The following is a 12,899-nucleotide window of genomic DNA, read 5'->3' on the forward strand; positions in this document are numbered from 1 at the left end:
ATGTAATTAGGGTCCTGGTTAAATTTAACTGCTAAAAAAGTTTTGAAGAAAAGTTAGAATCAATGCATTAGTCTTGATTTTGTGCTATTTGAAATTTTCATTCTCTTAGAACTTAAATAAAATTAGTAATTCATGTACTGTGTATGCCTTGGGGATTTGCTAATAATCATTAACTTTATTCTGAATGAATATTTGATGGATGGTCAATTTCTAGGCTAAATTATTTTAGCAAAGAAAAATTGCCTCATAATTTGCCGTATTTCAGGACAAATTTTTAAGAGATCTTTTTTTTTTAATAGTTTTCTGAAATTTTTTTTTTTTTAAAGATTTTACTTATTTATTTGATAGACAGAGATCACAAGTAGGCAGAGAAGCAGGCAGAGGGAGGAGGAAGCAGGCTCCCCACTGAGCAGAGAGCCCAATGTGGGGCTCGATCCCAGGACCCTGGGATCATGACCTGAGCCGAAGGCAGAGGCTTTAATCCACAATACTATTTTTATCCCCATTTTTCTGCCAAGGAAACTGAAACTGAAAGGGATTAAGTAATGTGTCTAAAGTCATTGCCAAGAAGTGGTAAAGTTCAGATTCATACTAGTTCTGTTTGGATTCAGGCTTTTTTTCTTCTTCTGAATTAAAAGACTTTGTTTTTTAGAGCAATTTTAGGTTTATAACAAAGTCAAGTGGCAAGTACAGAAAGTTCGTATATGTTCCCCTATGCCACCCCCCCCCCCCCGCAATACCCACACACATGCCCGACTTTCCCTTCTACCAACATCCCCGACCAGAGTGGAACATTAGTTATAGTTGATAAACCTACATTAACACATGGTCACCCAAAGCCTATAGTTTGCATTAAGGTTCACTCTTGGTGTTGTATGTTCTGCAGATTTTTTTTTTTTAAGTTTTACTATTTTTTTTTATTTGACAGAGATCACAAGTAGGCAGAGAGGCAGGCAGAGAGAGAGAGAGGGAAGCAGGCTCCCCACTGAGCAGAGAGCCCGACGTGGGGCTCGATCCCAGGATCCTGAGATCATGACCCAAGCCGAAGGCAGCGGCTTAACCCACTGAGCCACCCAGGCGCCCTGTGTTCTGCAGATTTTGACAAACCTGTGTTCATCAGTGTAGTATCATATAAAGTAATTTTTACTGCCCTAAAAATTCTTTGTGGTCTACCTATTCCTCCCTCCTCCCCATCCCAACCCTGGCAACCACTGATCTTTCTGCTGTCTGCATAGCTTTGCCTTCAGACTCTGTTTTGAACCAGGAGTACTGTGTGCCTCATGATTCAATATCCTCTGAGATATTCTTGCCCAAAAAAAGTCACGTCAATTACAAAAAGCTTCTAGGTTTAACTACCAGTTTACAGGATATACTAGGGGCAAAGGAGCCTCTTAAATGATACCACAGGGATGCAATCAGCATAATTTAGACTCTCAGAAACTATAAGATGATTGGCTTGATTTTGTCAACAAATGTCAAGGAAAAAAGAGCTATAAGAAATGTATCTACCAACTGCAAAGTACGAGCCTTATTTAGATTCTGATTTAATTAAAATAAATGAGAGAGATAATTGGGGACTGATTAGATATTTGGTGATATAAGGAATTTTTAGATAACTTTTTTCAGAGTTTATCTTTTAGAGACACATACTGAAATCTATGATAGGTTGTCTGAAATTTGCTTCAAAGTAATTGACACATGGAGAGTGGGTGAAGACATATAAGTGAAACATTGATGGCTCATCATATCAGTTTTTATTTTCCCTAACAAAAAATTACAAAGAAAACCATGAAATAAAAACCTTTCTCAGATCTAATAATAATAATAATGAAATAGCCTTACTTCAGTCCACTTTGCTGTTCTACATTTTATAAATTGACTTGCAATATGTCTATGCCAAATATTAAAAATGTTTTTCGTAGTATTCAACATATTTTATTTTCTATATTGTAATTGTATATTTACTGTAACTCTACCTTCTACATCCATTAGGAGTCATATCAACCTTGTTGTTATCTGAATTTTTTAAAAGTCTAGGACCTCTTTTTTTCTGTAATTTTTTTGTTGTTCATCAGCCTGGAAGTGGCATCTATTTTTGTGTTTAGAATCATCATTTTTTGGACTCCTGGGTGGCTCAGTGGGTTAAGCATCTGCCTTCAGCCCATATCATGGTCCCAGGGTCCTGGAGTCGTACCCCATGTCAGGCTCCTTGCTCAGTGAGGAGTCTGCTTCTCCTTCTCCCTCTGCCTGGCTTGTGCTCACTCTATTTCTCTCTCTCTCTCTCACATAAATAAATAAAATCTTTTTAAAAAATTAATGAACTATTGATGATACACAACAACTTATTAAATGAATCTTAGTATTCTAAGCATTGTGCTGAATGAACAAAAACATAGTCCTAAGAGGTTGCATTCTGGTTTTTATATTCTTTCTTTTTTTTTCTCAAGATTTTATTTATTTATTTGACAGACAAAGATCACAGGTAGGCAGAGAGGCAGGCAGAGAGAGAGGGGGAAGCTGGCTCCCTGCTGAGCAGAGAGCCCAATGCGGGGCTTGATCCCAGGACCCTGGGATCATGACCTGAGCTGAAGGCAGAGGCTTTAACCTAACACTGAGCCACCCAGGCGCCCTTGAATATTCACCCAGGCGTTCTTGATATTCTTGAAAAGACATAGCTGTACTGATGGAGAACAGATCCTTCCGAGTGGGGGAAGTATGTGCCTATAAAGGGGCAGATGAGGGAGTTTGGGAACTATACAGAACTATGTATCTTGATTGTGATTACACAAGTCTATACGTATGTTAAAACTCACAGAACTTTTTATACCAGAAGAAAAAAAAATACATTTTCCTATATAATTTTTTAAATTGTAAATTCTTGGAGGAAACTAGCTTTTTATATCATCAGCATTCTCTCAGTGTGTGAGAAGCTTCTTACTGTTTGACAGGTGTGAATATTTCCATACATTTAATTATGTAATTTTTAGAAATTATCAAGTATAAACTTATTTGGGGTCTTACTTTGTTAGGTGGAAACCTACGGGTCAATGGAAAAGAAGGAGAGAGTGGAGTTTATTTTGGAGCAAATGAGGCTCTGCCTAGCTGTGAAGGATTACATTCGCACACAAATCATCAGCAAGAAAATTAACACCAAATTTTTCCAGGAAGAAAATACAGAGGTAAGCGTGTCTCTTACGGCAAGTTTACTTTAGAAGTGTTCGGAAAAAAACCTATACACCCCAATTTATTTTATCAACCTTTTTTTTTTTTCCCAGAAATTAAAGTTGAAATATTATAATTTAATGATTCAGCTCGATCAGCATGAGGGGTCCTATTTGTCTATTTGTAAGCACTACAGAGCCATATATGATACTCCTTGTATACAGGCAGAAAGCGAAAAGTGGCAACAGGTGAGAACGTATTCTTATACTTGGTTGATACTTACTAGGAGGAATTGCATTTTTTATTTTGAAATGGTTTTAACTTCAGTAATTATATGCGGTCATGTGGTACTACTTTCTGTTCTGTGTGTTGATAATTCAGTTTATCTTTACTGATCCAAACAAATTGTGGCAGTATTCTACATAACCGCTTTTGAAGAATGTGGCCTTACTGTTTAAAAGGGGGGACACCTAGGTAGCTCAGTCGGGTAAGCATCCTGCTCTTGATTTTGGCTCAAGTCATGATTTCAGGGTTGTGAGATCAAGCCCCACATCAGATTCTTTCTTTCCCTCTTCCCCTCCCCACTCCTGCTCACCCATGCGCAAGCATGTTTTGAATAAATAGATAGATAGATAAATAAAATCTTTTAAAACATAGGGATACCTGGGCGACTCAGTCTGTTGAGCATCTGCCTTCATCTCAAGCCATGATTTGGTGGTCCTGGGGTCGAGCCCTGCTTTGGGCTCCTTGCTTAGTGAGGAACCTGCTTCTCCCTCTCCTCCTGTTCCCCCTGCTCATACTCTCTCTCTCTCTCTCTCTCTGTCAAATAAATTTAAAAAAAAAATTTTTTTTTATATATTTTTAAAGATTTTATTTATTTATTTGAGAGAGAGAACATGAGCAGAGGGTGGGGCAGAAGGAGAAGCAGACTCTCTGCTGAGTAGGGAGCCCGATGCAGGACTCAGTCCTGGGACCCTGGGACCGTGACCTGAGCTGAAGGCAGATGTTTAACTGAGCCACCCAGGCACCCCCCACAAAAAACTTTTAAAAGAAAAAAAGGCAGGGTGCCTGGGTTGGCTCAGTTGGTTAAGCAACTGCCTTTGGCTCGGGTCATGATCCTGGGGTCTCGGGATCGAGTCCCAGATCGGACTCCCTGCTCAGCAGGGAGTCTGCTTCTCCCTTTGATCCTCCCCCCTCTCATTCTCTCTCAAGTAAATAAATAAAATCTTTTTGATAAAATTTAGGGGTGCCTGGATGGCTTAGTCGTTAAGCGTCTGCCTTCAGCTCAGGTCATGATCCTGGGGTCCTGGGATCGAGCCCCGCATCGGGCTCTCTGCTCATTGGGAAGTCTTCTCCTCCCTCTCCCACACCCCCTGCTTGTGTTCCCTCCCTCGCTATGTCTCTCTCTGTCAAGTAAATAAATAAAATCTTCTTAAAAAAAAAAAATTATATCAGGTGCGCCTGGCTGGCTCAGTCAGAGCAGGTGACGCTTGATCCTTGGGCTCATGAGTTGGCTGGATGTAGAGATGACTTTTTAAAAACAAAAACAGGGGCGCCTGGGTGGCTCAGTGGGTTAAGCCGCTGCCTTCGGCTCAGGTCATGATCTCAGGGTCCTGGGATCGAGTCCTGCATCAGGCTCTCTGCTCGGCAGGGAGCCTGCTTCCTCCTCTCTCTCTCTCTGCCTGCCTCTCTGCCTACTTGTGATCTCTCTCTGTCAAATAAATAAATAAAATCTTACAATAAATAAATATATAAATAAATAAAAACAAAAACAAAGACTAAATAAAATAATGTATGTATAGCAGGTCACTTGCTAACAAAGGTTATAGGTAAAAGACCTAGCATTACTTTGGAAAATTATTTCACAAAACTGTTACAAATAGTTTAAATGTATATTCCATGTTTGTGCTGCTAATTTGTTACAATAATTTTTTCCATATACATCTGGCACCAAGTAGTAATTCAAGTTAGCATAGATTCACTGTAATTGTTTCAGAGAAACATATGACAAAGAAGCCACAATAAAGGGCAGCTTGGCAGGATGCTTATTCCCTAAGACTTTCGAGAAGAATACGAAACATGAATACATATATGACAATTCTGCCATGATTTTTTGGTTCCTGCCAGAGGTTCCGCTTTGTTTCTAAGCTTATTTATAATCCATTGTGTTGTACAACATTTTTAGGCTCTGAAAAGTGTTGTCCTCTATGTGATCTTGGCTCCTTTTGACAACGAACAGTCAGATTTGGTTCACCGAATAAGTGGTGACAAGAAGTTAGAAGAAATCCCTAAATACAAGTAAGTACTTTTTTAGCTAGTGCAGTACCTCTCAGCAGAAACACTATTTTGAAAGAAAATAGGTTAACCCATGTGTACACCTGCTGAATTTGGTTGCCGATAGAGAGTGTATTGGTGAATAAAAATAGAGTTCATAAAGTAGTGAAGTGTTTCTTCCACACTGCATTAGGAATTAATGAGCTAATAACATGCTTCATTCTAAATCAATTACCAGGGGCGCCTAGGAGGCTCAGTCAGTTAAGTGTCTGACTCTTGGTCTCAGCTCAGGTCTTCATCTTGGGGTTGTGAGTTCGGGCCTCACGCTGGTCTCCAGGCCGGGTGTGGAGCCTGCTTTAAAAATAAAGAAGGGGCGCCTGGGTGGCTCAGTGGGTTAAAGCCTCTGCCTTCGGCTCAGGTCATGATCCCAGGGTCCCAGGGTCCCAGGATCGAGCCCCGCATCAGGCTCTCTGCTCAGCAGGGAGTCTGCTTCCTCCTCTCTCTCTGCCTGCGTGTGATCTCTGTCAAATTAAAAAAAGAAAGAAAGAAAGAAAGAAAGAAATAAGCCATTCTTCAAATATCAAGCTCCTTTTAGCAGCTTTTGGTTAATTAACCATTTGATAGAATTCAGTCTTCCTAGTGTGGCGTTCTGTGACTTTCAGTAGTGTGTACCATATAGAGCAGACCTGCGCTTCCTGTGCACAGTGGGCTTTTATTTATTAAAAGCTGTCTTTCCTTTATCTGTCTCATTGGTAAGTTTACCTTACTTAGTCCAGAGACTGGCAAATATATTGCAGGAGGGAGCAGGATATTAAAAAGGGGAATGAGTGGGACGAGGTGGCCGAGTGGTTAAGGCGATGGACTGCTAAAAAGGGGAATGCTCCATTCAGAATTACTGCGGAAGAAATGGTAGGAAAGTAGGTAAAATAAATAATAATCAACTTAACGTTTTGTTTTACAAGTAAAAATTTGTATTTAAACATTTGCTATTATAGTACATGAAATATCATTGTTACATATTTGGAATATTAAGTTTTATACAATTTACAGGGATCTTTTAAAACTTTTTACCACAATGGAGCTGATGCGTTGGTCCACACTTGTTGAAGACTACGGAATGGAATTAAGAAAAGGATCTCTTGAGAGTCCAGCAACTGATGTTTTTGGTTCTACAGAGGAAGGTGAAAGAAGGTGGAAAGACTTGAAGAACAGAGTTGTTGAACATGTAAGAACCTGGCATGGTAGAGATGCCATTCTGAAAGTAAACTTTGTCACATTTGAGCACAAACTTTTATTTTTCAAGTTTTTGATAGTCAGATGTGGTTTTTTGGAGGTTATGTCTTTAAGTCTTTGCCCTAGGATTTTTGTTTTTTGGGTATTTTTGCTATGCCCAATGTGGTAGTGACGTAAATTTGTTGTTGGAATGTTTATTGTGTATTTCCAAAACCATATCCAAATTTATCTCCTCCCTCTTATTTCCCCCTGCCGTATTCCCCCATTTTTGGCTTTTCAGGAGAAAACAACAACAAAAAAAACACCTGTCTTTTAGCATGCTTATTTTGAAGGGACTGTCAACTGTCCAAAATTTTAGGGACACCTAGCTTGCTCAGTCAGTAAAGCATGTGACTCTTGATCTTGGGGTTCTAAGGTTGAGCCTCACATTGGGTTATAGAGATTACTTATAAATAAAATATTTTTTAAAAATCCAAATTTTTTATAGCCTATAAATGAGAAAGAATTTCTGAAGAATGCAGGGGATGCTTGTGAGTGAAAGTTCTTTTTTGATACTTGCTTGGTAGTTTTGGGAACAGGTAGCAAGTCTTAAACCTAATCTTTGATATTCTTGGTGTCACTGTAAATTGAATTATCTCAGTTCATTCACATAACAAACATTATTGTGAGCCTTCTCTTTGCCAGACACTGTACAAAGTTGTAGGGACATGTGGGAAAGTAAGACATGGTCCCTTGTCTAGGGAAAAAACAAATAAGTTATAGGAAAAGATGCATTTATTAATAAAAGTATTCTAGATATCAGGGCACAAATGGTTGTCATGTGGAGTGGAACGTAAGTGGAGAGTTGATTGATTCTACCTGAAAGGGGGCACCTGGCTGGCCCAGTTGGTAGAGCATGGGACTCTTGATCTCGGGGTTGTGAGTCTAAGCCCTGGGTTGGGTGTGGAGGTTACTTAAAATCTTTAAAAAGAAAAAAAAAGAAAAAGAAATAGAAAGATCAGGCTAGATCTGCAGTAATTGACACAAGAGATAAGATTTGTAAGAAGAGTACCTGGTATGTAGGCAGACGCAATAGTCTGAGCAGGGGAAACAAATGCCTCGAGCTGGGGCTCAGTGAGGAAGAAAGTCAGAGATACGGGAAGGGTCTGGAACTTACCAAAGTTTATACACCGCAGTAATGGAAACTTGGAGTTGAGGGGACAGTGATCTTACACAGACCATTCTGGCAGTAAGTGTGGAGAATAGATTTGGGGGAGAGACAGGAATAGGGCTGAGAAGGCTAAGTCAAGGCCCCGTGTGGGCTTCATCAAGGTGTAGTAGCTGAGGGATTGAAGAATGGATCGGATGGCACTATTTTAAGAAGGAAAATCAGTAGAATTTGGTCATCATTGATTACATTTTAGGGATGAAGGAAAGGGGGTCTAGGATGATTGTCCTTCCTAAGAATTTGGTGTTGCCATGGACCCTATTAGAGACGGGAGGAGGGACCGTTTCTTCAAAGATCAGTTAGTTTTCTCTCCCCACTGTTCCCCATTTTTTCTGTGAATGCCATTGTTTTGTTAATAACATAGATAATAATAAAGGGAGGGAGCAGTGGCTCAGTTGGTCAAACATCCTACTCTTGATTTTGGCTCAGGTCATGATCACTGGGTCGTAGAATCGAGCTCCCTTTAGGCTCCAAGCTCAACAAGGAGTCTGGTGGGAATTCTCTCTCCCTTTCCCTTGACCCCTAGCCCCAGCACACTCTCTCTCTCTAAAATAAATTAATAAATCTTTTTTTTTTTTTTTTAAAGAATAGTAACAGGAACCATTTCCAGTGAAAATTAGGAAATTTAATTTCAGGTTACCTTTAGTTACAATGATGGTAATATGGTGTTTTAAGATGCTCTCAATCATTTTTGGAATCTGAACCTTTTAAATATTTGTGTCATAATTATTAAAGTTTAACTTTAGATTCTTGCATTTAGTATTCTAGCATTTAGCCTTTTTGCATTTAGCAAAAACTTTTTAGTATGTTTTTGTGGGTTTTTTTAAGATTTTATTATTTGACAGAGAGGGAGACAAAGAGGGAGAAGCAGGCTCCCCGCTGAGCAGAGAGCAGGATGCGGGGCTGCATCCCAGGCCCCTGGCATCAGGACCTGAGCCCAAGGCAAATGCTAAACTGACTGGGCCACTCAGGCACTCCTGACTATATATTTCTAAAAAGAGTTGTGGAGAGTATTCAGAATAACTTAAAAGTAACTGCAGAAGCCAAAATATCTAAATTTTGCTTTGTTACTGAAGTTTAGAACCGGCTTCATTCCAGTGTAGGCTATAGAGAAAAGCTCTGAATTGGACATTTTAACTAAACCTATTTGGATATAAGAAAAATAAAATAGACCTATTTGAGTATGAAAACAAGTGGGTTTTTAGCTTTACTGATGACTGTTGGGTGTCCTTCTTGCCCTCTGTCCTCTCCCCAGAATATTAGAATAATGGCCAAGTATTACACAAGGATAACAATGAAGAGGATGGCTCAGCTTCTTGATCTGTCTGTTGACGTAAGTAGTTTGAGTTGTTCGTAGCCAGTCATTTTGAATACGTGTCAACGGACATGTAAAAATTGAATGAGAAAATCAATTTTGTTTTATTATTTAATTTTAAGTTTAGGTGGCGCAGTTTTTCCAGGCTATCTTGAATACCAAAAAATAGCCTAAGTATCAAGTTTATAGTTACATTAATATTATGTGTCCCAGTTAAAATCTTCACTTAAGTATGGTAGTTTTACATCGATTCCTCTGCGGTCCAGGGTATACGTTTCTATAATGAATACGTCTGGGTTTCCAGAAATGAACCACAGAAAATGTCAGGGAGACTTGACTTCACTTCCCTTGCAGAGAGAGGTCCCAGGTCACATTAGAGGGGCACTGGGTTCAGGTATGGGTTTCTGTTGGTGACATGCCCACCACCATGGAGGTGGGGGTCAAATGAGGTGATCCAGAAGCCACTTCTGTCACCAGAGTTTTTCAGTTTAGCTAAAAAAGAAGAATCACGGATGTTAGAGGCCGAGGTGTGATCCTCGGTTGCCTCATCACCTCCTCACATTTCCCGACAAAGGTCTGAGAGTCCTTAGAAGTGAAGTGTCTTGTCCTTGGCTACATAGTTGCCAGTGGCAAAGCATATGTTGTAACCCAGCATTTCTGGAAACAAGTTATCTTTATAATGGTTAAGGGGAAACATGTAGACCAAGAGTGGACCAAGCTGCTGTCGGCAGCAGGCTGGCTGGTGCTGTACCAGCAGTGTTGAGTTTGCAGGAAGGCGGGTTCAAATTCACCCTGATCCCCAGTAGACTCAGAGTCTTTTCGTTCCTTGGCTCACATAAAATAAGTGTATTATTACAGGAAGTCAGCAGTTGCTAGCAATGAAGAGTGAATTTTAGCTCTGCATATTCTTAGGTCAAGAGTTATATTTTCCTTGTATTTTATTTATCGTCTGTATTTACCCTGTCTTAATCCAAGTTGTCTCTCTCTCTTGCAGGAGTCAGAAGCTTTTCTTTCGAATCTAGTAGTTAACAAGACCATCTTTGCTAAAGTAGACAGGTTGGCAGGAATTATCAACTTCCAGAGACCCAAGGATCCAAATAATTTATTAAATGACTGGTCTCAGAAACTGAACTCACTGATGTCTCTAGTTAACAAAACTACACACCTCATAGCCAAAGAGGAGATGATACATAATCTACAATAAGGGTCTCAGCGCCCCTAGTGCTTTTAGAGAAGAGTTAAGAGTGGAAGTCAAAAAAAAGGACTGTTCTGGTGTATATGTTGGGGTTTTTGTTTTTTGTTTTGTTTTGTTTTTCTATTCTCAGCTCCTTTGTCTAAAATGTACAAGATAGTGAATATGTTTAAGGCCCCTTTTGACCTCTCAGTTCCCTGATTTTATCATTAATTTTGCATTTGCAATTGGTGCAAAAAAAAAAAAAGACATTTCTATCGTCTATGTACTCAAAAAATTGTGTCATAACTTACCCAAGTGTGTTTTTCTGTCATTTGAAAACTTTTTAGCTATTATTTGTTCTCATTCAGCTAACAACCATAATTATAATAACAAAAGCAGTGTATGCACATTGACTTTCTATAGTTACCTGTGTTTCTGAACATTTTGTGGGATAGTGATTTAAGTATTTTTTAAATAAAAGAAATTCTGTTGTAAAGCTATCAATTATTTGGTAGAATTTTAAAAAACAACATAGGACATACAAGAACATTTGGGGTAGAGTTGTGATTTGTGAAGAATTTGTATTTTAGATTGTGGCAGAAAGCCTCTAGTCCGAGTGTATGTAGCGTGATCTGGTAGGCTGAAGACAACATAGACATAACTTTTTTCACCCTTGAGTCATACTGATTTCCATCAGAGTAGCTTGATTATTTTCATTCCCTTTCCCTGACTTGACCAGTTGCTGAACGAAATCAAGTGGCATTGTGTTGACACAGTTTAATACACACAGTCATTTTTATAAGATTTCTTTGTGGCTTTCACTTAAGGGTCTAATTACATTATTAATGTTCCAAATTCATTATCTTCTTATAGGAGCTTTAGTTCCAGTATATGAACACTGGATTGTAACCTAAAATGTTTCAAAAAATGACAACAACAAAAAAGACTCAGCCACCCTCTTAGCAAATGGCATAGTATTGACTTTTTTTTTTTTTTTTTTTTTTTTTGCAGAGGTTAACAAGTAGTTTTACTGTCAAAAGAAACATCTGAAATCAATTAATAGCAAATTTTGGAAGTTTTTAAAATTTTGATTTATTTCAAGGAAAACTGAAGAATGAGACAATGAAACAATTTTAGAAGCTTATTTAAAATGGTGTTTAAACAAAGAAAGTATGAGGTCTACTTTTAAAAAATCCAAATGAAGGGAGTGGGAGAAAAAGACATTCTGGAAATAGCATTTTTCATAATTCATTTTCATTTAATGATCATTAAATTGTCCTACTCCGTGATGCCAGGGCTGGGGACAATTGTGGGATCTCTGCTATTTATGCTGAGTCATTGTGAGTAATAACCTAGTATTAAATCTAATTCTGTTCTTTGGAAATTTAATGTATCGGTCACATTAATAACATAAACATCTGCTACCACTTATCTTTAAAAATCTAACCAAAAATATGACAAGGAACATCAGAAGTTCACACTAGCAGTAGGAATATGGTTTAAATTTTCTTCTGAATGAAAAGGATAGAAAATAAAATCATTTTGTATTGTTAATTTGTAAATCAAGTTGGAGCTAATTTGAATCTAGCTTCTCATTAACTCCCTAACTCATAACCCTCGCACTTGCCAGACCAAGGCTATTTGGCCAAATACTTGGTTGCTGTAAAGATCTCAAATGGCCTTCTTTGGTCTTTATTTAACATGCTTGCCCTCAAACCAAGCTCTTTGTGTGTTCTGATTTGGTACCATTTGTAACTGTCCCAGTAACCGAATCCCATTTGGTTTAACTGCTCATCCAGCTCTGGTTTTTTTCGCCTCCAAGCAAACTTAAATTTCTTAGTGTTACAAAGAAGAATCCATTAACACAGGGCAGTAAAATATTTGAGATGTTCAGAACCCAAAATCCCAGCTTCCATTTCAGACCTAAAGCTAGCTGGTTATGAAAAGAATAGAACTACTTTGTTTTAAATAAGGAAAAGATAGTACTTGACTCGTTTTCGGTTTCATTAGGTTACTAACAGGTGACAAGCCACTGTTTTTTGTTTTCATTTTTTAAATGTTTTTTACCCTTTTATTTTTTATATAATTTATGTTTTTATTTTAGAGTTCAGTAGCTACTTCTTGTAATTACCTTCAATTTCCATATGCTCAGTAATCATTGGAAAACTAATCTTTAAAATCCATACTGTTTCCTTCTCTCTCTTCTACATGTTACATGTATAAGTACATAATTCACATTGTTTTTGGCTCCTGAATAGAGCTGCAATAAAAGCACTAATTTGTGGGTGTGTAAAAACCTGTAGAATAAACTCATACTTGTAACGATCACTTCTTTTTTCAATTCTCTTGATGTTTAAAACAGAAAGCCATAGGTTTTTCATTCTTTCAAAGTCAGGTTCTCTCCATAAATCTTTTCTCAGCGGTGGGAAAACATTGTGCATGTTTGTTTCAAAAGCCAGCTGGTTGGTATTTTTCCCCCGGGTTCATTCTGATCTGAATTCAGTGACAGGCTATGCCTTCCTGGCTCGTGAGCC

General features: G+C 38.4%; 1 protein-coding gene across 1 annotated transcript in view; it reads left to right on the forward strand.

Moving 5' to 3' along the window:
- Positions 1–12,693, forward strand: part of PSMD12 (proteasome 26S subunit, non-ATPase 12) — a 28,913-nt gene extending 16,220 nt beyond the window's left edge. Inside the window, exons 6-11 of the mRNA XM_082706691.1 lie at positions 3,030–3,179; positions 3,276–3,410; positions 5,348–5,460; positions 6,487–6,661; positions 9,132–9,209; positions 10,186–12,693. Coding sequence (XP_082562817.1) covers positions 3,030–3,179; positions 3,276–3,410; positions 5,348–5,460; positions 6,487–6,661; positions 9,132–9,209; positions 10,186–10,395 — 861 coding nt within the window. The 3' untranslated portion in view covers positions 10,396–12,693. The remainder of the gene's footprint in view (positions 1–3,029; positions 3,180–3,275; positions 3,411–5,347; positions 5,461–6,486; positions 6,662–9,131; positions 9,210–10,185) is intronic.
- The last annotated feature ends 206 nt before the right edge of the window (positions 12,694–12,899 follow it).

This window comes from Mustela nivalis (genome assembly GCF_964662115.1).
Source record: "Mustela nivalis genome assembly, chromosome: 17".
NCBI classification, from domain to species: domain Eukaryota; kingdom Metazoa; phylum Chordata; class Mammalia; order Carnivora; family Mustelidae; genus Mustela; species Mustela nivalis.